The sequence below is a fragment of the Crinia signifera genome, chromosome 7 (assembly GCF_055691185.1).
Source record: "Crinia signifera chromosome 7, ASM5569118v1, whole genome shotgun sequence".
NCBI lineage: Eukaryota > Metazoa > Chordata > Amphibia > Anura > Myobatrachidae > Crinia > Crinia signifera.
This window is the reverse complement of record NC_139223.1, coordinates 105,823,556-105,850,385: the sequence shown is the minus strand read 5'-3', so window position 1 is coordinate 105,850,385 and position 26,830 is coordinate 105,823,556. Positions and strand designations below refer to the sequence as shown.

At 41.7% G+C, this 26,830-nt stretch overlaps 1 protein-coding gene across 2 annotated transcripts in view; it reads right to left on the bottom strand.

Annotated features, from left to right (window-relative positions):
• HECW2 (HECT, C2 and WW domain containing E3 ubiquitin protein ligase 2) overlaps positions 1 to 26,830 on the bottom strand; it is a 478,030-nt gene that overhangs the window by 133,981 nt on the left and 317,219 nt on the right. For both annotated transcript variants that reach the window (XM_083153595.1, XM_083153596.1), the window contains one exon: positions 11,058 to 11,141. In XM_083153595.1, coding sequence (XP_083009721.1) covers positions 11,058 to 11,141 — 84 coding nt within the window. The remainder of the gene's footprint in view (positions 1 to 11,057; positions 11,142 to 26,830) is intronic.

Below are 26,830 nucleotides of genomic sequence, written 5' to 3'. Positions count from 1 at the left end.
ACACCCCGGTGGAATATAGGGATGTAAGAGCCATCTTATCCACTAGACTGGTTACAAATGTTTAGAAAATGTTTTTGTTTTGTGTTTGACTTAGATAGGAATACATTTGAACTAAGAAAGAATATCCAGGTTAAAAAGGTTATATAAAATAAAGATTATATGTAAGGTCTGTATACTTGAATTTGGAAATAGACCCTATACTAGGGAGCATTGTTAGACATAAAGTATAATTTGATTCTTTGTTTTTCATTCCTCCTTGTGGCTAAATAGCCAATAATAGGCTTAAGAGGATAAAGAAGGTATGTGGTTTTGGTAACTCAGAAGTCTAATTTAAGTGAAACCCGTTATCTTCACCAGGAAGAATCTCCAGTATGCTAGACTAATAGAAGAAGCAGGTTTTGGCATTTGGTTAATGAAAGTCAATATAACTGGAGGTCAATCTAGAGAACAATGGGAACATACAATTACCTTAACTCAAGGGACCTTTATTCGCAAAAACATAGATTTAGTATGTTGATTTAGTTATAAATGTAAAACTAATTAGTGGCAGCCCCCCTCCGCACCTTGAGGGCACTCACCGAATTGGTCAGCAACCAATAAAGCTGTGCATAGCCGTGTTCTCCAGCCAAAGGCCATTTTTGTTTTGCTCAGATGTCCTATAGGCCATCTTACGTAATATGTCTTGTAGTTTTTTTGTTTTTTAAACATAAATTTTATTAATGAGATGCCATGGAACCATACAGTAGGTGTTATACACAATGAAGGGCCTATGCCAGGGCTGGGCAACACCGGCCCTCCAGATGTTGATGAACTACACATCCCAGCATGCCTTGCATCAGTTTCAGCATGGCCACATAGCAAAACTAAAGCATCCTGGGATGTGCAGTTCATTAACATCTGGAGGGCCGTTGTTGCCCAACCCTGGCCTACGCAGAGGTTCCAAATTAGAATTCAAATATGCACAATCGAAATAAAATAGAGGCAACTCTTTTTTTTTAAAGGTAATAATATAATGAAAACCAGAATGAAAATAGTGTAAACGAGCAGAAAGAAATAAAGACATAAGAAAAATATTATGAAGAGCTACAACAAAAGTAGAACAAAGAAAAAGAGGAGAGAAAGAAAAGGAAGGAAAGGGGAGCAGAAAAGGGTGGGGAAACAGGGGAGGTGAAGAGACGAAGGAGGGGAAGGGGGAACTGGAAAGGGAGGGAAAGAGCAAGTTTGAGAGATGTCATTTAGAAAACTAATTCCATTTTTCCACCAGTTCCTAAATGAGCCTTGGGAGCAACCTGGGTGAAAATTTGGGTTATCGTATAGAGGGATCAGCGGGCTAGGGGAGGGAGCCAGCTTAAATTGTCTGTTGGTGGGTGGGCTCCTGAATTTTTGGGACGGAAAGATCTAGGTAGCCATAAAAGTGAGGAAACGGACTGGAGCCTGAGATCCTGAGACTCGATCCCCACCCATACCCTATCGGAGTTAGATCTATTCCAAAGGATGCACTGGGCCAAACCCGCCGCCAGGTAATAGGATTTGAAATTGGGTACTCTGAGACCCCTGCCGGTAGGGCGTCTCTGGAGTACCAAACGGCTCGCTCTAGGCTTTTTCTTGGACCAGATAAATTCCATAATATTCTGTTGTAACAATTTAAAAATACTGGGGGGAACCCGGATCGGGAGGGTTTGAAAATAATAGAGTAGTCGTGGTAACAGGTTCATTTTAACAGCTTTAACCCTGCCTATCCAACAAATATGATAAGCTCTCCAATCGGAGAGTTCTTTTTGTAGATGAGCAAATAGCTTAGGGTAATTGGCCTGATAGAGTTGCCGGTAAATGTTAGTAATAGCGATACCCAGATAGGTGAGCTGATGCCTAATCCAGCGGAAGTCATAGGTCAACACCAGTGCATCCTTAACATGTTGTGGTACATAGAGTTCAAGGACCTCAGTTTTTAGTGGATTTATTTTATAGCCCGATAACGCCCCAAAATCCGCTATTTCTCGAAAAAGGTAAGGGAGGGAATTAGTTGGGTCGGAGATTGTGAGTAAGATGTCGTCCGCATAAAACGCGATTTTATGTTCTGCGTCACCTATTCTGATGTTGTGTTGGCTCTTATACGTGCTGCAAGAGGCTCAATTGATAAAGCAAAAATGAGAGGGGATAGGGGACAGCCCTGATGGGTCCCATTGGTGATACCCCTTTGGCACAGCAGCTCTTTGTTTGTCATAAAGGGCAGAGATTCCTTGAAAAAATCTACCAGAAATGCCTATTGATTGAAGAGCGTGAAACATAAAGGGCCACTGAATCCGGTCAAAGGCCTGTTCAGCATCTAAGCCCAAGACCAGGGCTGGGATCTTCTATTTGTGAATAGCATGAATCAGGTCAATTGTACGGCGCGTTTTATCAAATGCCTGTCGACCAGATATAAAGCCCACCTGGTCGGGGTGGACGAGATCTGGAAGCAAAGGACCAAGCCTATTGGCCAGCAGCTTTGTGTAAATCTTAATGTCCACGTTAAACAAGGATATGGGTCTATAGCTGGAGACCAAGAGGGGGTCCTTGTTTGGCTTGGGAATCACCACTATGTTGGCCAAGGAGGTTAAAGCGTCAAAGGAATCACCATCGAGAAGACCATTAAAAAAGATATTAAAAAGGGGAGAACTGAGGCAATTTTTTTTATAATACTGGGGGGTAAACCCGTCAGGGCCTGGTGCAGAGGAGGATGTAAGACCACCAATAACTGCGCAAATTTCTTCTTCAGATATGTCTGCATTCAGTTCAGACATCTTCTGATCATTGAGGGAAGGAAGTAGGCCACTAGAGAGGAAGGCGGAGAGAGACGGGGGATCCGTAAAGCTATTTTGGGGACAGGGGTTCTTTAATTTATATTAGGTGATTCTTCCAGAGCTATGGCCCTTAATCTTAGCAATTAAATTGGACAGTTTCTTCTGTCTAAGCTTGCTTGCCAAAATTGAGTCCGCTTTATCTGCCTTGTCATAATATTTTTGTTGTAATTTTTTAAGGAGGTTGGCGGATCTACGAGAAAGAATTGTGTTGAGTCTCTCCCTAAGGGAATTCATCTGGGTAAGAAGCTGTGACGAGGGGTTCTGCTTATGGTCAGTAAGTATAGTGAGGTCCTGTTCCAGGTGTGATATTTCTCTTTGGGCTTATTTTTGCCGAAAAGCTGCTTTACTAATGAATTTACCTCTAATTGTAGCTTTATGAGCTTCCCAAATTACCCCTTTTGTGATCTCAATAGAAAGATTCATATCAAAATATTTGGAGATAGCTTGTTTGATATCTTGCAAAATAGTGGGGTCTAACAATAAATTGTCATCCAATTGCCATGAACGAGACTTGTGCTGAAATGAAAGGGAGTCTAATAAGATGTAGGGGCCTGCGTGGTCCATCCAAGAAAAAGAGGAGATAACCGCTGCCGTTACAGAGAAAGCAATAGAGTGTGACACAAATATCATATCTATTCTCAAATACGTTTAATGGGGGCCAGAAAAGTGAGTGTTGAGTTTTTGAGACGCCATGAATCTAGGACAGACAATTTGGCTAAACCTGTGCTAAGATTATGTGATGTTCGGAGTGCATCGGGGGGGGTGGGGGGGTTTGAGGGGGCGTGCAGCTGTTTTATCTATACAAGGATCTATAACCAAATTAAAATCGCCTCCTATTATCAAATGTCCTTGCACAAGTTTTTCTGTTAGTTTAAATAATTTCTCATAGAAGGGGCTTTGGCTGGAGTTGGGGGCATACATGTTGACTAAGGTGATCTTTTCAAAGCCTATAGAGCCTATTAAAATAATGAACCTGCCATCTGAGTCTGCTACTCTTTTCTTACAAGGGGCCGATGCAAAATATGTTTAAGGAAAATATCTACCCTTTAGACAGGGCTGTGGGATCCCCAGGCAGCGCTGCTTCTACACACAATGGATGGGGCCTCCGGACAGGGAAGCAGAGTGTAGGCTTTATATAAGTACAATTGCAGCCAGGAGGGGAGTGGATGATGCTGGACTGACATCCCCGGACCAAGCTGAGGGGAGGACCCACAGCCGGAGGGCAATGCACAGCGGGCAGGAGCTAGCGATCCGGTGGAGGACACCGGCTGCAGACTGCGCTCCCGCGGCTCCTGACTCCCTTCAGGAACAGCACCTGGTAAGTCCCAGTCTCAAGGCGTGCCTAGGCCGCAATCTGCAGGAGCCCACCAGAGGGTTCCCCAACTTCGCAGCCAGGCACAAGCAACAGCGGTATCTGCAGGAGGCTTTAGGGGCAGCAGGGGAGCAGTTCTATATGGAAATCTGTCTCAACAAGACCTGGTTTCAAAGGGAAGGTCCGGTGCACACCGAAAGCGCAGCCTGTTGAGATGGCTGCCAGGCCACGTCCCCATTTCTTGTAATTTTTATGTTTCAACCTTCCCTTTCCCTCTTATCTATATACCTTTTCTTTTTACAGTTAGTCACTCGTTTTGCTAGTTTTGCTTTCCATAGGTATATACCGTGATGTTAGAAATAATGTCTTTAAATGTAAATAGATTAAACTCCCCACTTAAACGTACCATGGCGATACAGTTTTTTAAGAAACAGATGAAAAAAATACTATTATTACAAGAAACACAATTTAAAAATGTACATCCTTCACTGGCCTCAAAGGCATTTCCATGTCTTCTATTCCTCTTGTACAAAAAAAAAAAAGAAAAGGTACTGCAATATTGATACATAATTCACTGGCATTTCAAATAGAACATTCCTACTCGGACCCGAAGGGTCATTTTAATATTTTGGTTCTTCAATGAAATCATTCTTTTTTGACTATAGCATTAGTTTATGCTCCAAATATGGGACAAGGTATATGTCATAAAGAATTTTTATACAACTTAATAAAATATTAAAGGGAAGAACAATCATTGGAGGAGATTTTAATGCGGCCCAGATATACTGTACACTGGGACAGATCAGCATTTAACCCCCCAAGTTCCACTACAATTAGAGAATCAAAGAGTTTGATACCATTACCTCACATTTCCTATTTGATGCATGGAGGGTATTGTACCCAGTGGACCAAACATATAAACATTATTCTATCAGAGTACACTCAACACTTTAACTTTTCTTAATAATATTCTAATACTACAATAGGGCTGGGCAAAGTCTGGGTCACACCAGTGGTATGGACGGATCTAGCAATTTCTATATCTATCGCCTCTTCACAAACTTTTTCCTCTGCGTTTCGATGTAGATGAAACTCATCATTACTTTTTTAAAAAGAGTGTCACCCAAATAGGAAAAACTTTTAAATAATATTTTAAATTAAACCTAAGAGATGATATATAAACTCCAATTATCTGGGAAGCACAACAGGCTTTTATTAGAGGGCATTTCACATCACTCGCTAAATCACAAAAATTAAAAGATCAGAAAATCTGCTCAGAATTGGAAGAACAGATAGAATGGTTAGCAATGAAGAATCAAAAAAAACATAATCAAATGATTTATAGTAGACTTTTAACATTAAAAAGCAAATTATATCAGATTCAGTCAGCTAAAGTAGCAAAAACTATGAGACGGTTAAACATTACATTTTATGCAAAAGGGGACAAAGAGGATGCTTTGTTGGCACTTCGTCGACAAGTACGTAAAAATAGGGGCCATATACTCTCATTAAAAAACACACAAAATAACATAGTATTGAACCCCCAAAGATTACACAGTGCTTCATAAAATTTAATCAATCACTATATAATATTCATAACTCAATAGACGAGGAGACAATGTGGATGCGCACTGATAATTTCCTCGCTAATTCCGATACTGTCGGAATCACAGTGTCAATCTTTGGAAGCAGAATTTTCATGTGAAGAGATTGAAGTTACAATTAAATCAATGAAAAACTCTTCGGCCACGGGCCCAGATGGCCTCCCTGCTATATATTTCGACATTTGGATCAATTCTGATTCCAAACTTAAAAATTCTTTGTAATAAAATTTTACAAGGACAAAAATTTGATATAGCTTTGACAAGTGCAGAAATTATACTTCTCCCAAAACAGGGGCGAGACCCTACAGCTTGTAGTAGTTATCGTCCAATTTGATTATTGAACTCAGATCTCAAACTTTTTGCGAAAATATTAGCGAATCGTTTAGCAAAAGTGATACCCCTTTTGGTACACCTTGATTAGGTGAGATTTATACCAAATAGGCAAGCCTTTAATAACATCAGAAGAGCAATTGATACAATTCACTTTATAGATAGGGCTAAAATGCCCTCTTTAATCATGAGCATAGATGCCGAGAAGGCTTTTAAACGAGGTTCATGGGCCTACATGAATCGGACTCTTTCTCATTTCGGGGTTACAGGACGCTTCTTAACTGGAATCCAATCTCTATATACAGCACTTCTAGCTACCGTATTAGTAAATGGCTTTAAGTCTACCCTGTTTTTCAATAAAAAATGGAACAAGACAGGGATGTCCGTTATCACCATTAATCTTTGCACTCATGATTGAACCCCTGGCAGCAAAGATACGGAATTCGATAGATATTAAGGGAATTAAAATAGGCACTCAAGAAAATAAAACCTCATTATATGCGGATGATATTCTTTTTACACTTTTAAACCCGATTACCTCCCTACCTAATCTGTTTCAGATAATAAAAGAGTTTAGCGTAATATCTAATTTTAGGATAAACTCATCAAAAACAGAAGTTTTGGATCTCCATCTCTCCCCGCAGACGAAAAATTAGATTTCATCTACTTTTAAATTCGAAAAAGTCTAAATTAAAATATCTAGTTATATATCTCAGCAAACATTATTATCAATTATATGATTATAATTACCCTAGATTGATAAATTAAATTTCCCAAGACCTTAATAGATGGACGGGACAGTTCATTTCATGGACTGGTAGAGCAAATGCTCTAAAGATGAATGTGCTGCCCTGACTATTATATCTCTTTCAGGCCCTGCCAATAAAGATTCCAGCCTTGACTTTTCAGAACTTACATAAGCTATTTACATGTTTCTTATGGTCAGGAAAAAGATCAAGAGTACGTTTGAAAACATTACATAAGGGCCCCAGAGAGGGGGGACTTGGAGTTCCAAACCTAAAACGTTATTACTACGCAGTCCTCAATTCACAAGTGGGGTTATGGCAATCAGGCAAGGGTATGCGTAGATGGGTACAGCTGGAGTCAGAACGGCTCCAACTGTATTTAGTCTCCACATTGTTATGGGTGCCACGCAATTTGCATCCCACAAATACACAGAGCTCACCATTTATGCTAGCCCTATGGGACAGACTAACTAAGTTCTACAGGCTGTAATCCTCTCCACCAGCCCTGGCATCAGTGCGAGACAACCCCGGCTCTCCAGCCGGAAAAGATCAATTATTTTTTAAACACTGGTCTAATTTTGATTTATTGTTTATTAATGAAATAGCTCCTACAATTATATTTCCCTCATTTACAGATTTACAAACAAAATTCAATATTCCTACAGTTTTTTTAGCTACGTAGCTTTCATACGCTATTTCATTCTGCTCATACTAAATCCATATTGGAATCACTCTGCTACAAACGGGCTACTTCCAAGGGCCTTATCTCTACGATCTATAATCTTATGCTCAAATGTGGCAACCCTATTTGCACCTCACATGAACTGGCCTGGGAATCGGACTTGGAAGTCAATTAGAATTAGAGAAATGGAACCAGGTCAATCAGAACCTGGTCTCAGTTTTGCCTTCAATTCGATACAGAGAAAATGTCTCAAAATATATACACAATGGTATATAAATATATATATCCAAATACATTGAATCTCTGTTGGAGGTCATGTGGTCAGAGAGGTACTCTATTCCACATCTTTTGGGAATGTCCCAAAATAGTGGGCTTATTGAAATGTATTCACAGGTTAATAATACTTTTACAGAGATAGATATACCTGTTTTCTTTTTACTTCCTCAAAATATCCCAGACCCCCCGAAATCAACTCAAAAGTTTATATGGTATATGACTAGCGCAGTTAAAATCAAAATCACATCACATTGGAAATCACAATCTATCCCATCTAAGACCGCAATTATGACAGGAATTTGGGATGTATATCATATTGAATATATTGCTAGTATCGTTGAAGACAAAGCTGCACTTTTTAAAAACATATGGTCACCATGGCTAAAATATCATAATTTTTATCCACCTTTTACATACAGTATGGATTATAATCCTTATAACTGAGATAAAATAAGAGAGATGAAAAGATATCTAGATCTGCTGAGTTTTGATTTTGAAATATGGTTTAGCTGATATTAGTTGTATCTTTATATGGGTGTTGCTGTATACTAAGAAATTGTATACCCTTACCCTTTCCCCTACTAACCTATATTATTTTTTGTTTACCCCTTCACCCCTTCCATAATAATGTATATGTTTATATATGTACGATAAAACCCTTCAATAAAAGAATGTATTCAGATAATTAAATTACAGTGTAAAAGGGGTGTTTATTAAAGTTTTACAGCTCATCTGTAGCTCTACAGTACCTTGGAGTCACAAATACCAAGGAGACAGTGTGTGTCTACTTATTATGTTTCCACATTCTTTTTACAGGTGAACTACAAGACCCAGTGGGCACATTAACGCCTCTCATGCTGGATCTTGCAGTTCTCCTGTAAAAATACAATGTGATTTTATGTATATTTTACATGCATCAGCCTGGCGTCCACTGCCCTGGGACACCAGGGACAGGCCCGCGCTTCAGCCTTGGACAGGTGAAGACTGGGCCCCCCCCCCAGTCTTCACCTGTCCAAGGCTGAAGCGCGGGCCTGTCCCTGGAGGATATTATTTATTATATTATTATTTATTCAGGGGATACCCACTTACCCAGGTACCCTGTACAGTGCTCATGTGACGGCTGCGGGACCTTCTGTACATGTGTCCCCTGGCTGTGGCATGACACCACTGGCTGTTGGAGCCCAGTGCTGGTTCCAAAATATGGGGGACCCTATATATTTTGTCACCCGTATTTTTGGAAACCGGACCGGAACAATGAGCCCAGGGCTAGTTTTGCCTGGGGGGACCCAACGCCATTTTTTTTCATTACAAAAGATCTGCACATTACCATGTGTACAAAATTGCACATGTGTAATAAATCACACATTTCTGTTACCAAAACTTGCCATTACTTGCATGCGAATTCCATTTCTACCTCTGAAACCGCATTTAATTACATTTGCGATTTTGGACAAAAAAAATGCACTTTTCAAACATAGAATTCAGTGCGATTTTGGAACCCTACCAAAACTCGCATCCTACTACATATCACCCCGTATCTTACCACCCCTGAATTGACAAAAGGGTTTTGGCAGATTGCTTTGACAGAAGCTGCTAAGGCAAATACAGCCTTCTCTACCCCAGAGTGCTTATTTCAGTGCAAAGTGTAGCCATTTGGTTCACATCGTGCCCCGGCAACCTTCCAGAGAGCTACATGTACAAACAAGTTGCTGAGACCCCAAAGGTAATATGCAGCTGCATATTTAGAATACATTGTCATCATTAGCTCTGCCTGGGATTAACTCCAATCAAAGGTGGTGGCCATAGTAAAATATCTACACAGGTTTACTGCCAACTACTGCAGCATCCATCTCTGGCTGAGTGCGGAGCGGGTGCCACAGCTGCTGCCTTGCCTGCACTCCGTGTGCCAGAGCTGCCTGACCGCCGAACCCTGCGACACCGGAGCAATGGAGCACGACTTGGGTAAGGTGTCCCGCCGCTGCGGTGCCAGATCAAACCCCCCCCCCCCCCGCCCCGGTGCCTGATCCACACACCGGTCTCTACCCCCGACCGCTCCCCTCACAGGCCCACTGCTGCCAGGGCCTGGGCTGCTGTAGGGCAAAGAGCAGCGTGGCTTCTGGGGCTGGGCCCCTCCACCTGGCGGGGCTTCCGTGTATGTCCCAACTGCCAGTATACAGGGATACACCCGTGGTACTACTAGTTCTAGCATGCATGAGGAAGCTGCTTGTGGCTTTCCAGATGGTGTTGGGACTGCAAATCCCAGCATGCTGCTGCTTCCCTGGTTTGGGGTGTTCTGTGCATGTACCCCCCCCCCCCCCCCCTTCTTACATGTGTTTAGAAGTGGTGGCTTAGTACACTGTACCATAACCGTGTACTCCCTCCCCTTCCTTCTCCCAATCTATTGTAGTGGTACACTGCCTATACCGGGGTGCCAGTGCCCCCCCCCCCCCCACCCACCCACCATATGTACTGTAGTGGTACATCACTTGTGCCTGGGTGCTCCCCCCTCTAACCTATGTATACTGTAATGCTGCATCACCTGTGATCGAGTAGTATGCTGCCTGGGTGCTTGTGCCCCACCCCCATGTGAACTGTAGTGCTACATCACCTGTGCCAGAGTGCTACACCCCCCTCCTTATGTATTGTAAAACTAATGTATCAGTAACTTATGGTAGCTATCTCCAACATTGCTTGTTTCCTTGGGTTCCCTGATTGGTGTTTGGTTAAACTTGTGGAGTAAATGGACTAGATTTGCCACTCTGGCATCGCTCATACTGTGTTAGCTGAGAACGGAGTGTCTGGCCCTTTCACAATGAATTATGTTGTTAGACTGGTAATGTCTACATGAAATACAAGTCTTCAGCTCAATTTTTTACATTAAAAAGTTATTTGTCCCTGGTATGGTAAAATAAAACCTAGTAAAATGGTGGCAATGATGAGTTGTGCAGGGGTACGGACCTCGGCTACATCATGGGGGCCGAATAAAAGTCTGGTTTATCTAAGATTGCCGACATTTTGCTTGGAACAGGCCTGTACGACATTGTACACCCCTTTTTCAAGTGACCACGCCCCCTTTTCAAGTGGCCACGTGAATTCGGCGCGTGCATAGTTATATCCTTACCTTTAGCATACCCCCACTTCTACATTTCCACTTCGACCACCGGATGTATATATATATATAAAGCCACTCCATTAGTTATGTAAATAATTTACCAAACAAGCCGTTACACTAACACTATAATATATAGAATGTGCTTTTCTTACCTCAACAGAATGACGAGATCCGCATCACCAGAAAGGCGGACAAGTCCTGAGGGTCCTTCTGCCCGAATAAACTGTATCTTTTCCCTGATAAAAAAGTGAATCATTATAATACTACATTAAATATTACACATTAAAAATGCAATAAATGTTACAGAAAATAATGCAAATAAGTTGCAGTCTACCTATACAACTTAGAGGTTCTACAGGTTATCTGGGTTGGCTGCATCTCAGTAACTTCTCACAGATGTCTGAATAGGTATGACTGGGTCACACATATTAGAAGAATCTCCTGATTCTAATATGTCCTACCTTTTACCCATGGGCCATCCATTTAAGCAATCTATGTCCTGGATGTGGGGAAAAGAGCAGTACATAAGTCCCAGAGCAGCACACCAGTGTCTGCTATTGTGTACGCCTATCATACGCATGCAAACAGAGTTGCAGGACAGTCCAGGGTCACTGTATTTTATTTATTTATTTATTAGCAGTTTCTTATATAGCGCACACATGTTCTGCAGCGCTTTACAGAGCATAGTTGAACATTCACATTAGTCCCTGCCCCAGTGGAGCTTACAATCTATATACCCTACCACATGCACATACATTCATTCTAGGGTTAATTTTGTTGGGAGCCAATTAGCCTAACAGTATAGTTTGGGATTGTGGGAGGAAACCGGAGTACACAGAGTAAACCCACGTAAGCACGGTGAGAATATACAAACTCCGCAAAGTTAGGGCCATGGTGGGAGTTGAACCCATGACCTTTGCAATGTTTGGCAGTAATGCTATCTATTACATCACCCCTGCTGCCCCTTTTATGCCCCCATTCAATCCTGTCTAATGTATGGTGCTGGTACAAATTCAGATAATAAAGATGACAACTGCTCTCTCAAGTAGCTAAATTAGAAAAGACTGTAGGCAGATGTTTGCATACATTTCCAGTAGCTGGAAGTGACCCTGACCTTCAACCACATTACTGTCAAATAATTATGCCCCCTGTTTATATCTACAGTGTGGTATTTAATATTAATTTATTAACAGTGCTCACAACATTACATAACCTAAAACACAATTTGCTTTACAGTATACAGTACACAGAGATAAGGCAATCAGCAGAAAAAGAGTTATCATTTCTGGGTATCATTACGGCTCCAAAATACATTATACGCTATTTGCCTGGTGGCGGGAACTGCTGCTGATTTTGAAAAGACTTGCCGGACCCTGATTGGCTGAGAGAATTCAGCCAATCAGCGTCCGGCAAGTCTTTTTAAAATCTGCTTCCCGTCCGGCAAATAGCGTAGCTTGCTTCCAGCTGTCGCTACACCTGTCCCCGGACCCCCGTCCCCCTGCTGCCTGGACCTGATAGCGCCCCCCCCCCCCCCCATTGCAGTGCGTGACCCCTAGTTACGGCCCTGGTCATGCAGATATGGAAGAACTCACTTCTCTGGTCCACCTAATTACACCCCCTCCCCTCCCCCCATTAGGCTGAGACAGGATCAGTGGTAGGGTTTTTGTCATCCCCTTGCAAACTAGAATGCTTTTCTGTGAGAATTACTGTGCAGGGCCAATGTGAATGTAAAAAATGTTCCACCTCACCATTAGAGGTGGTGTAACTCAGTTACACCCCGTTCCCCCTCACTTTAACCCCTGGGTATACCTACTGCATTTATGGATTTGTAGTGCAAAAACAGACCAAATTGCTTTAGGGTTTGATTTATGTATAGAGGAGGCTGCATTATTTTAATAAAAAAAAAAAAAAATTAAGCCACAAAACCCCCCTTTATTTTAATTACTGCTGCCAGTCCAAGGTGCCTGCATGTGTGCTATATCAGTCCAGGGGAACCCGCATGTGGACTATATCAGTCCGGGGGTGCCCACATGTGTGCTGTATCTGTCCAGGGGTGCCCACATGTGTTCCGTATCAGTCCAGGGGTACCCGCATGTGTCCCATATCAGTCCAGGGGTGCTTGAATGTGTCCCGTATGCATCCAGAGATGCCCGCATGGGTGCCATATAATTCCATGGGTGCCCCCATGTGTCCCGTATCAATCCCGGGGTACCCTCATGTGTGCTGCATAACTCCATGGGTGCCCTCAAGTGTTCTGTATCAGTCCAGGGGTGCCCACATGTGTGACATATAATTCCATGGGTGCCCTCAAGTGTTCCGTATCAGTCCAGGAGTGCCTGCATGTGTGCCGTATAATTCCATGGGTGCCGTATAATTTCATGGGTGCCCCGATGTGTCCCATATCAGTCAAGGGGTGCCCGCATGTGTCCTGTATCAGTCCAGGGGTGCCCGCATGCGTGCCGTATAATTCCATGTGTGCTGTACAGTATGGGGGTTCTGACATTTGTGCTGTATAATTCCATGTGTGCCATCATGGGATGCCAATGTGATAGTGCCTCTTTACAAGGCCTTGGTGAGACCACACTTGGAGTATTGTGTTCAGTTCTGGGCACCCCACCTTAGGAAGGACATAAATGAATTGGAACAGGTAGAATACAAAGCTAGGTTACAGTGGCGTAAGTTCGTTTCAGTTGCCCGGAGGCAAAAAATATATTGGTGCCCCCCCAAACACACACACCTTATAACCTTATATAACCTTATATAAAATATATATTTATTTAAATAAATATAGATAGAGACATAGAGAACACATATATATTTCAGAACTCAGCCACAGAAGCAATACGTTGGCTTTTAAATAACTGATTTAAACTTGTATGGGACGGAGAGGTGCAGGAGTCCGGCGGCAGATGACTCCATTGCCTCCCAGAGTTCTGCCTCTGGTAGGTTAACCAGGCTGAATATGTTTTCACTGGAGAAACTGAGGTTGAGAGGAGATATAATTAGTATGTTCAAATACAGGATTGGAAATCATATGGAACCGGGGGATGATTTTTTCACTAACAGGCCTATACTTAGGACACGCGGGCATGTACTGAGGCTCGAGGAAAATAAATTCCATACTGAATTAAGAGGATTCTTCACCATTAGAGCAGTAAAATTCTAGAACTCATTGCCGGTGGGGGTGATTACAGCGACTACTGTTAATGAATTTAAATCAAAACTTGATGCATTTTTTGCCACTAAGGGAATACTATAGATATGATTTATTCAAGTCAGTAGTTAAAATTTAGATAGGTTGAACTCGATGGACTAATGACTTTTGTTCAGCCTTAATTACTATGTTACTATGTGTGCTTTATCAAGTTACCATATGTGCCGTATAATTCCTCGGGTAAATCAAGTCTGCAGTATAATTCCTGGGCTGAGCCAAATCTGCTGTATACTTCATGGGGTGCTGCCAAGTATGCTGTATTAGTCCAGGGGTGATGCTAAGTGTGCCGTATAAGTCCAGGGGTGATACTAAGTGTGCTGTATCAGTTCAGGGGTCAGCCAAGTCTGCCAAATAATTATTGGGGTGAGCCAAGTCTCCTGTATAATTCATGGGGTGCTGCCAAGTGTGTTCTATTAGTCCATGGGTGATGCCAAGTGTGCCATATCAGTCCAGGGGTAATGCTAAGTGTGCCATATCAGTCCAGGGGTGAGCCAAGTCTGTCAAATAATTTCTGGGGTGAGCCAAGTCTGCCATATAATTCATGTGGTGCTGCTAAGTGTGCTGTATCAGTCCTGGGGTGATGCTAAGTGTGCCATATCAGCCCAGTGTTTGTGCCGCCCACTTGTGTCACTTATCATAGTCATTCAGCTACCGTGGTGCAACTTTCTGGCCAATAAACAATATAGTGAAGTGTAAGGTGTTCAGAATAGACTGGAAATCAATGGAGATGAATGCTATTGAGGTTAATAATAGCCTAGGAGCAAAAATAAAAACGAAATTCTGTGATTTCTTTTTTATTGTTCAATAAAATCCAGTTGCCAGTTAACATATGTCATAATAACTGTTTCAGATGGATGATATGCCAGGTGTTAATGTTTTCATTAAACACCCCCACTATCCACGTCAGCCTGAAGCATGCCGAGTGCAGCGGTACGCCTCCTCCTGACCTGTTCATGCCCCCAGGAGTTGATTTTATAAAGTGTGACGAGCACAGTGAGCAACCGAGCCCGAAGCATGGCGAGCGCAGCGAGCCCCATGAGGGGACACGAAAAACGAGCCCGAAGCATGGCGAGCGGTCGTGGAATACATGTGAAGTAATCCACGTCCGCTCGCCGTGCTTCAGGCTCAGTGGCTCGCTGAGATCGCCACACTTTATAAAATAAACTCCATGCTGACATTAAATCTCACACCATGTATCTAAATGTATGGCAGAAATGATAATGACACAGGAATAGACACCTGGGACTGCAGGTGCTGTGCAAGACATCTGTTTGCACACGTTAAACAATAGACTGATTAACCACTTGAGTGGTATGCCCGGAAATTTTCCAGGCTCAGTAGCGCTGCTGCAGCAGGCTTCTCTGGAAAACTTCCGGGCATACAACTAAAATGAAGATGTGCGCCAGTGGTGCCTGTGGGTGTCCAGGTACCCCCCCCCCCCCCCCCCGTGGCCGCTCTGCTCTCCCCTCAATCCCCCTCACCTCTCAGCTCAGAAGCTCCCCTGCCGCCATTAGTTCTAGTAATAAGCAGGCAACAGGCTCGGGGATGTTCAGCGCGGCTCAGGGGGACTCGGGATTTCAGGCGCTAGAGTCCTCCCAAGCCGCTCCAAACATCCCTGAGTCTGCCACCTATTATGATTAATGGCAGCGGCAGGGCACAGGAGCAGAGATGAGGGGGAGGGACTGGAGGGGAGAGAGACGGACCACAACTCTGTGGTGGGTTTTGCTGGGGCAGGACAAACCTGCCCTGGTAGGTTTGTCCTGCCCCAGCAAAACCCACCACTCAAAGGGTTAAACAATCTGCAATAATGCATAATTAAGAACACAGAATATTAAGGACAACACATGTTAGGAAGCATTGGGGCAGATGTATTAAGCTTTAACAAGAGATAAATGCAAGGGTGATAAGGAGAGATAAATGCCCAGCCAATCACCTGCTAACTGTAATGTGTTTGAAAAAAGTCAGTAAGGAGCGGATTGGCTGGACATTTATCTCTCCTTATCACCCTTGCATTTATCTCTTGTTAAGGCTTAATACATCTGCCCCAATATGTGAAGCTTCGCACAACAAAAATACATTAGGCATGTGTATGGCAAGACCACATAACAAAAAAAAGTTCATAGGAAACAAAATAATGATGTACAAAAGGGTAATGAACAGCACTTTGTGCTATAATGAGGTTTGAATGACACTGTACACAGCTATGTATAACAAACTTGTTTTTTTACATATACTAGAATATATTAAAATAAAAAAATATAAAAACAATTGCATGCATAAAATGAAATTCAATATATAAAAGCCACAATTTACTGCTTTCTGATGGGTCTATTTATATACTGCACCTCCTCGAAATCAAGGATGGTAAGTTCAGAGTATATACCACATGTACAGTAAGTTCCGGTCTAGTAGCCAGCAGGTAGGAAGTGAATCCAGGCAGATGTATATCCTTTAATGAACTCTAATAGTAGACAAGGGGTCCACAAATCTTCTTGTACAATAGTGGAGACTTCTCATCGCTGAGTTAAATTGACGGTACCTGGAGACATTCTTTAGAAAATGTAGGCCCAGATTTAGGAGGGTAATGGAGCTTTGAAGTACAGTCTTTTATGCCAAAAAGAAATAATGATTCAAGAAAGAATGACAGGAACCCCAAACCTTTAAGAATCATAATAACCAACATAAAAACCAATCAGATGAAATAAGAGAAATAGGTGTGAGGCCCAAAGAAAGGTTGGGAGCAATTAGGTATAGAGAGGGATCACCCCAACGTGATTTTCCAAAGGGCCACCCAGACCCAAATCATTGGAGAGACAACTCAATGAGACACTACGAGGGGACCCCCAAGAGACAAAGAGAAAAAAGCTAAGAGTTAATAGAGGAGGGATCCGTACACAAAAGAAATCAAAGAAAATTATAGAGAAGACCACCAAAACTGTTATTAAAAATAAATCTTCAAATGTGTTCAATACTATATCTCATCTAAGAAACTAAGTGATGATGAATTAAGTCTTCTATTCAAAGGACTGAAACATGTCCCTTCCTTCAGCCCGAATATTTTTTAGCTGTTGGTACTGCTTTCCTAGCATGGCGCCCGTCTCATTGATTGTATGCCTTAAGTTTAAGGTACTTAAGGCATGCAATCAACGCGATGGACCCGATTTTTTAATCTCATGGATCTTATGCATCCATAAGATCCATGAGATAAAAAATTGTAGCCAGGGGCGGCGGTACGCGTCCTCCGACCTTTTCATACCCCCACTATCCACGTCGGCGTGGAGTTGATTTTATATAGTGTGGCGAGCGCAGCGAGCCACCGAGCCCGAAGCGTGGCGAGCCCCGCGAGGGGACACGGACTAGTTTACATGTATTCCGCGTCCGCTCACCACGCTTCGGGCTCGGTGTCTCGCTGCGCTCTCCACACTATATAAAATCGACTCCACGCCGACGTGGATAGTGGGGGTATGAAAAGGTCAGAGGACGCGTACCGCCGCCCCTCGCGGGCTCGCTGTGCTCGCCATGCTTCGGGTTGGCGTCAATAGTGGGGTGGCGTTAACAATGGGGGGGGCCATTTCACCCATGAGGGGGGGGGGGGTGGTTAGCAATTAAAATTGGGGTTTTGGGGGCTTTTTACATTGATTCCAATGTAAAAATCTCGTCGATCGCGTAGATTGCATCATCTCATACATCTTATGCCGCACAAACACATAAGATGCATGAGATGCTTGAGATATCAGCCCCACACATACAATCTAGATCGTGGGCGCCGTGCTAGGAAAGCAGTACCTTGCTGTTTGTTGATTTAAATAGATTCACCCGTACTTTATGGCGCAAAAAATATTTTGCAAAAAAATCTTCCAGATTTGACAAAGACAAATCAACACCTATTGTCTTTGATCAAACAGAAGATCCAACCGTGAACATTTTGGAAAATCTGTGGCAGGAAAATTGCATCCAAAAGAATGAAATAATTAAAATATATGATTCCAAAAGGATTTTCAAATGTAAATTGGAGTTTTATCCGATATCATCAAGAAGCAGCAGCAGCATTGACACGTTCTATAACATAACATTAGAAGGTTTCAAAAGTCTCTGTAAACAAGAATCTAAAAATCTTTGCTTAAATCAAACCTCTCTAGGGAAGAAAAAAGAGCCCTTGCTAATCTTGCTAAATACTAGTATAATAAAGGAGGCGGATAAGGGTGGAGAAAAAAATCGAGAGAGCAGCGCTGGAGTTACAGTGAACAGATTGACCAATATATGGTGAAAAAGATATATTTTATATAACAGATTAAAATAAGCATTTACATACAATTACACATATATCACGACACAATAAAAATATATAATAAAAGAAAGGTCTCACTCTTTGATTGGATCAGACTCAATGAGGGCCAATGTCCAATTGGGTATCAGTCCGAATGGAAAGTGCACTTAACCATTGGTAATTCTGCTGTATTGGGAAAACAGGAATCAAGGGGTTGTACTGGGGACAGTCCACCGGTCCTCTCTATTATCACGGATAGTTGTTATTGCCGCTGGAGGAATCGATGGAGAGATGTCCGTATTTGTATCCCTCAGGAATCCCTCTGTCAGTTTTAGGGAAGAAATTTCATGGCTCAATGCCCAGTTTGGGCATCTCCTGTTTGTAGTGTGAAGTCACTAATGAGACTTTTGCACTGGAGGAGAATAGGCGTAGGTTCTCCAAACTGGACTTGGTTTAAGGGGGACAGGAACCTCTAACAGGTGGCTGGGATGGAGTTTGCTCACCTGGAGGTATATACTGTCGATGACCCCGGTCACTGGTAGGATGGAGATGGCCAATGTCCACTGGGAGCCCTGATGTGGGGACACTGTCTCATACAGGTGGCTGGAGATGGCGTGGCTCACCTGGAGTTTAGTGTCCTCTGGAGGGTCCTGGAGGGGATTTCAATGTCGAAAGTTCCCAATTTAAGGCAGAAAAGGAACTGGATGGTGATAAGGTCCAATCTAGCAAGAGTGAGAGGCTGCACCTGACGCGTTTCGACACTGGCTTGTGGCTTTTTCAAAAGAGATGTGCAGAGAGAATTAGATTTGGGTGGGGTTTTTATTCAAAGTGATATATTGCAGTGTAAAAATAAAGCAGTCAGTATTTTCCCTGCACAGAAACAAAATAACTACACCAAATCTAACTCTTTCTGCACCTGTTACATCTGCCCCCTGCAGTGCACATGGTTTTGGCCATCTGAGAAGGAATTTACCTCTAAGAGTGAACTAGAATAAGGCCCTAAGTTTTATTTGGCCCTTCAAAAAGATCCGACAATGGTATTTTTAGGCGAATAAAAGCACTTTTGGATGAGAGAGAGACCTGGACACCAATTTATTATCACCACCCCAAAGTGTATAAATCCCTCATGTCACGCCCGGTCGCCCAATAATTTCTGCTATTAATGGTCTCACTTCAAACGTATGTTTTTTTTGTCGATTCTTTCGTACAACCTCTTGTGCCAGAGCTCAGGTCTCATCTAAAAGACGTGACCCACTTTTTACAATAATGAAAAACGTTATTTGGAAGGAGTCATATGCCTTCCTCACACTTGAAAACATTATACTCAAATATTCAACATGACCTAGGGATCCAATATGTGGAGAATAGACTGATTTGAGATGATAACCTGAGCCAGGAACAGAGGAAATTCATTATTTCAGCCATTTCATTTATTTGATCACATTATTATTATTTTTTTCTGGACACTTATTATTTAGAAATAATGGGCACATTCCAAACTTCGAAATGGTCCCCCACAGGAATGCCCACTCCACAGAGTCAAACTCTTTAGCAGCGTCAAGGGAGCCTATAATGGACGTGAGGACGTCCCTGCGGGGAAGCTGCAGATACATGAAGAGCCTGCGAAGATTAATAAGTGTGGATTTGCCTGGCATCAAACCAGTCTGGTTAGCGTGAATTATTTGATTAATAACCAAATTTAGTCTAATTGCCAGGGCCATAGCCAAATTGTTAATGTCTGTAGTTAAAAGGGATATGGGCCTATACGATTCCACCTTGCATGGGTCCTTATCGGGTTTTAACAATACCATGATCAACATTTTTGCCATAGATTGTGGAAGACTATTGGGGTGACATTTAATAGAATGAGAGTGTTTTGCACTTTTTAAAATCGCACCATATCGCAGCAAATCGCATTTTTTTCCCCGCATTTTTCACGTGTAAATCGCATATTTAATGGGATGCGAATAAGTGGCTAAAAAGTGCGATATGGTGCGACTTGTGCACATTTCCATGACTTAAATTCACCACATTTCAAAACTTGCGATTTCTGGTAAAAAAAAAAAAACGTTAAAAAAACGGCGTGGGGTCCCCCCTCCTGAGCATAACCAGCCCCGGGCTCAAAGAGCCGGTCCTGGTTTCATAAAATCACGGGGCAAAACAAATAGGTTTCCCCTGGATTTTTATAAAACCAGCACCAGGCTCAAGGGCCGGTCCTGGTTCCCAAAATACGGGGGACAAAACGAGTAGGGGTCCCCCTTATTTCAAGAACCAGCACCGGGCCCAACCAGCCAGCAGGGTAATGCCACAGCCGTGGGGGAGACTTTTTATACAAGTCCCCCCTGCCAAAGCATTCATCCCCCTGACCGGTCAGGATGGGCACGGGTCCTGGGGGAGTGGGGACCCCCCCAAAGAAGGGGTCCCCCCCTCCAGAACTTACCTGCCCATGCTGAAGCCCGGGGCTGTCCTCGATGCCCCTGGGCAGTGGGCATCGAGCTGATATTTGGTGTAAAAAATAGATGATAAACTATTGTCTTATACCGTGGAACTATGAGTCCCAGCAAGCCTCCCCCGCATGCTGGGACTTGGAGAACCACAAGTTCCAGCATGCGCGGGCTTTAAAGGGCCCGCTGGCACTTGTAGTTAAATAAACACACACTTACACCCATTAAAAATAAAACTTTAATACATCCAAAGCCCATACATACTGATACTTACCTATCTTGAGCCCGTCGGTTGGTCCCAGGGTCCGGTTCCGGTGCCTTGGCTCCGGGGCTGGTCCGGGGCTCCAGGGCTGAAGAGTCCGGGGTCCTGGATCCGAAGAAATCCATGGGGGACCTGTGGAAGGAAATCCTACTCTATTTTTTACACCAGAAACATGCACAGATCACAATGATCTGTGCATGTCTCTGACCAATTCGCACATCAGACCCTGGTCTGAAAAAAGTGCGATTTATATCGACCAAAAAAGTGCGATTTCCGTTTGCCCATGCCATTAAATAAGTATACTTTTCTGTGCGAAAACATCTGGATGCGAATTAAGTGCGATTTTTTAACACACTTTTAGAAATGCAAAAACGGGCCGTTGCGCACCATATTAAATGTGCGATTTGGCCAAAAAATTCGAAAAAATGCGTTATCGACGTTTTTATGCGAAAATATTGCAAAAAAACCCACAAATCGACTCCTATTAAATGTCACCCTTGGACTCAAACATTTCATTAAAAGTGGTATAGCATCCAAATATTCCCATAGACTATAGTACACATAGAATTGCCGTACAATGTCAGCGGTGGTATCATATCTAACAACAGCGATATACACTAGCTCGGGTATTGCAATATTGGGACTCTCTGTCCTTGCCAAGCGAGCCAGAAAGTTTCCCGGCCTGTCCCCCATTACATATTGAGAGTGTTTGTTTAACAGCAGTTTAAATATGGCCTTAGCAATCAGTCCAAGCCCTTTGGGCCTTCAGCCAATTCTTTCTAGATGAGTCAAGGCCATCGGCCAGATATTTAATGGAATGTAGATATGGAATGTACACCGCAATAAGTAATATGGATAGGGAGTGCAGCTTGCATTTTAAGAAAACCGATCTGCCCCAGGGGTCAATCTGCATTTGTTCTACAGTAAATGGGAGTGTCTTACGGACCAAAATGGATATCTCTCCCGAGGAGGACTTGTGGGTCGAGTGACAGGACCACCCCACCCACGGTTTCATAAGGGCTAGCACCTTAGAGCCAACCAAATGAGTTTCTTGCAAACAGACAACATCAGAGTTATACTGTTTTAACTGCCTAAGTAACAATGCCCTCTTAATTTTGTGGTTTAGTCCCCTGATATTCCAGGTGAGGAACGAGACAGTGTTAGAGGTCATTTTTCTGAAGTGGTAACATTACACAGCAAAGTAGCATACAGTACGTGTATGTGATCGGTATCCCAAGAAAATGCACAGAAACCAGAAAAACATCATAAAGACATGCAGTAATCCAAATAGCAGCTAAAAAACAAACAAAAAACACCATTATATCTACAACGGTATGCTTCGACATTCCCATTCCCCCCTCCCTGTATACTCTATAAACTAAGTACACCTCTTCAATTCAAATCACCCACACAACTACTTTGCAATAAGCAAAGAAATATAAAAGTTCAGAAGGAGGCAAAAGATCGAATGGCTCCTGAACATGGTGCCATGCCATCCGTTCTATCCTTTGCACACACATCAATAGAAATTTGAATATGAAACATGCCCCTGTAAACGTCTGCATGCATTGAAGAAAAGCCTACCAATGAAATCTTAGAATAGAGTACACCATTATATATCACATACTATATAATACAGTATATATCATTACCAGAGAGGTGGTAATGGCTGGCTCATTAAATGCGTTCAAGGCAAAGTTGGACAAACATTTACTGGAGAAAAACATCCATGGGTACAAATAAGAAATATAATTTGTCTGTAAAATACCAGAACCTACCAAATCAGCAATGGATATCTATACCAGGTTGAACTAGATGGACGCAAGTCTTTTTTCAGCCTTACCTACTATGTAACTATATATATTACACATGGACAATAACCTGAGGAGACAACCACGAGAGCAACCTGCCCAGGCCTGGACAATATCTGCAAAATATACCGATATATACCGCTTATATAAGAAGCACACATTGGCGTACGAATCATTCCGACAACTGCGCACTACGTACGCAGATTTAAAACACAGCATCTATCTCAACACCAAATTAAATAAGGAAAGGTAAGGTAAAGTAATTCCCCCATATGTGAGAATAACATCCCAGTAAATGGTGGAAAATTAGAGAAGGCGGTAGACTATGTGTAGAGGTTGAAACACCTTGCGCTGCTTAGTGGATATAATGCTCTGAGAAAATACCACTGAACAAAATGTATACTGGACACACAGTAAGAATAAAATATTTATATAAATTCACATGTAATTACTTAATATAAGGAGCAATACAAATTGGGAATAATATACTTAATAATATGAAAAATAAAATAAAAAAACTAAATAAAACACCAATAAAATGTAGCAATCACGTTTTCACAAAGAACTCCAGATTGTAAGCTCCTCCGAGCAGGGCCCTCTTCCCTCCTGCTGTCAAAGCCCTCTTCTCTTCACATTTCACTCACAGCACTCCTATACTCAAACACTCAGTGACCATCTTCATCCGCATACTCATCTCCATCATTGGCCTCAAGCCTCTAGTTGTATGTTGATTGAGTCCTCACTAGTTATATTTAAGCTGTAATGTGTATTGAACTGTGGTGCTCTTTATTTGTACTCTACTTTTGTTATTTACTCAATGGTATGCCAAGTTTTATCTCCCTGTATTGTTCCTTTGTACGGCGCTGCAAAACACTTGTGGCGCCTTATAAATAAAATTGTAATAATAATAATGACTCCTTGTATAGATATTGTTAGTTAGAAGGTAAATATAAATCAATATTACCAATTGTAAGAAGTAAGTTTCTGAGCCAAACGGGTTAATAGAATAAGAAAAGCCAGTAGCATACACAAAGCCAATTAGCGTGTGAGCTGAACATGCAAATAGCAGTCTGTTAGGCAGTGGTACAGTCTGTGGCATAAATTGTTGAACGTTTTTATATATATTTTGCTCACCCTCCATAACAAGTAATGGTGGCTGTTGGAGGACGGGGAGCCTGATGAACTGACGGCTCGACCCACTGAGTGGCAGTAGTTATCCCGTATATATGGCGCAGCTGGGCTGCGATGAAGCGGGGAATTTCTCAACCCGCCAGAGTGAACAGATGTAGCAAGGAATTTTTTGCCTGCCGGGGTGAAGGTAGGCCAGTGATTAGCAGTTCTCACTGGATAGAAGTGTGGGCTGCTGACAGGCTCCGGCGTCTCATATGTCGGGAGACACGGCCGAACCGCTGATGGAGCAGAGACTGGATCCACGCAGAATGCAAATGTGGTGACATATAGTGGAAGTGACGTATGTCAACGCGTTTCATTTCTATGGTGATCAGAAACTTTTTCAAGACGAATTAAGGCTTCCTTTGGTGGTGCTATTTAAAGGCTGGAGTGCTCCTAACAATCAATCAATTAATCAATTTAAAAAAGTGCATAATTAGCTAAACAAGTGTGTCCAGTATTATGATCAGAATTTATACATATAATAAAAATAACCACTTTAAGAAAAATGTTTACTAACTTTCAATTATAAGTTATCGCAAGTATATAGAATTTAAATTAATACTGAAGTAGAATTAATTTAATTTCATACTATTAGCATTAGACAAAAATTGCTAATCAGCAAATCCCAATTACATATGGTGTCTGTTCGTTTGAAGCAAAACGAGGATTATACTACAGAGCTTGTATTCAAGGAAAGAGAGATTGAAGCGGATAATATAATATGAAACCATTAATTTAGAATAGAGACATATACAATAGATGTATCTTAGAAGGAGTATAGTCATATTAGACATGGCTCGACAAAAAAATTTATAAAAAAATAAATGGATAAAGTAAAATAGGAAAATAAATAGATAAATCATTTTTTTTAATATATAAAAAAGGATAGTATTAATTGCTTATGATCTCTTATATTTAGAACATTTTAATCATTTAGATACTTGTGTAACCATTAAATTGGTATATAGTACAGACAGTAAGCAATACCCTTAAAAGGATGGTGTATAATTAAATAAGAAAGCAATATTGAAATTATATATATATTTCTATACTCTGAGTAGGGAGTGAGGGGAGCGACAACTGCAAAATAATGATGTCATAGGGCGTACCCCCACAATGCACAACAAGTAGATGTCGGTCAACTCAGTCCGTACAGAGCGGACGTACAAAACTATATTAACCGGCATGACAAAAAATAGGCCATTATTTAGAGTGTATTACATTGGATGATAAGCTAAATCAAGATATAGACTCATATATCCTAACAAGGCTTAGTCCATGCACGTTAAATCAAGAGCCTCATTTAATCCTAATGAATTAAGAGTATCTAATCTAAAAATCCATGATGATTCAAGCTAGACACAGTTTTCTAAAATGATCACCACCTCTCTTAGTGATGTAAATATGTTCATTTGCCATAATAGTGAGTCCACTAGGGTCACCACCATGGAATTGAGAGAAATGGCGAGAAAAACTGTGATTAGGGATCCTCTAAAGAATATTGGTTCAATGTTCTCTGAATCTCATTTTGATACTACGTGTTGTTCTCCCCACGTACTGTAGTTTGCAGGGACATTCAAGAAGGTAAACGGAGTATACTGTGTCACAATTCATGAATTGTTTAAGAGTAAAAGTTTTGGTATTATGGAAAGATGTCACTGTGTTGGCCCTATTAACCATATGTTTGCACGTTAAACAGATATTTTTATTGCACCTAAAGTTACCTAAAGGTTTAGAAGGGAGCCAGGAAGATTGTGACCCTGATGGAAGTGAGGGAAGTAGGCTAGGTGCTATCTGATCTCTTATGTTTTGATTCCTTCTAAATATTATCTTTGCTTGATTCAAGGAGCCCTGTAGAATCTTATCATATTTGAGGATTTCAAAATCTCTTAATAATATTTTCTTAATATTCTGAGATTCTTTATTAAATTTAGAGATTAATGCAAGAGACTAGAGATTTATAGTTTCACGGATTTCTGTGGACTGTTTTTTTTGTTTCAGTAAACTGTTCCTCTCAACATTTACTACATGATGGAAAGCTTCGGTTAATAGCTTTTCAGGGTAACCTCTTCTCTTAAAGTGACCCAACATATTTTTCATTGGGATTGAAAATCACTATCCATTGTGCAGTTTCGAAGGAGTCTTTTGGTATATTGCGGATCCAAGGTATATGGTGTCGGCTATCAAAATGAAGATAATTGTTAGTGCCGAATGGCTTCATATAGTTGTAGAGATTAAGAAGCCATTTTGGATTGAAAACGCAATATCCAAGAAATTAACAGATGTGAAACTAAACGTGTGAGTAAAAGTGGGATTATAAATGTTGGAATTAAGATATTTTAAAAAATCAAGTGCCAAATCGTGTCCACCCTTCCAAATAATAAAGAGATCATCAATGAAATGTCCATAGAGGACCAGATTCTCTCTATATGGGCCACCCCATATAAATTGGTCCTCAAGGCAGCCCATATAGAGGTTTGCAAAACTAGGTGCAAATCTGGTCCCCATGGCCGTCCCAAGCTGTTGTAGATAGTATTGATCATCAAAAATAAAATAATTGTGCGTGAGAATGAATAGAATAGAGTCAAGAATAAAAGCTTTTCTGGGCAAAGAAATATCCTTGGATACCATCCCTTAAAAATCCTTCAAATAGTTTACCCACAATTGATGTTAAACTAACGGGTCTGTAATTAGCGGGATCTTCCTTTTTTCCTTTTTTGAATATTGGCACTACCTCTGCTATTCTCCAATCTT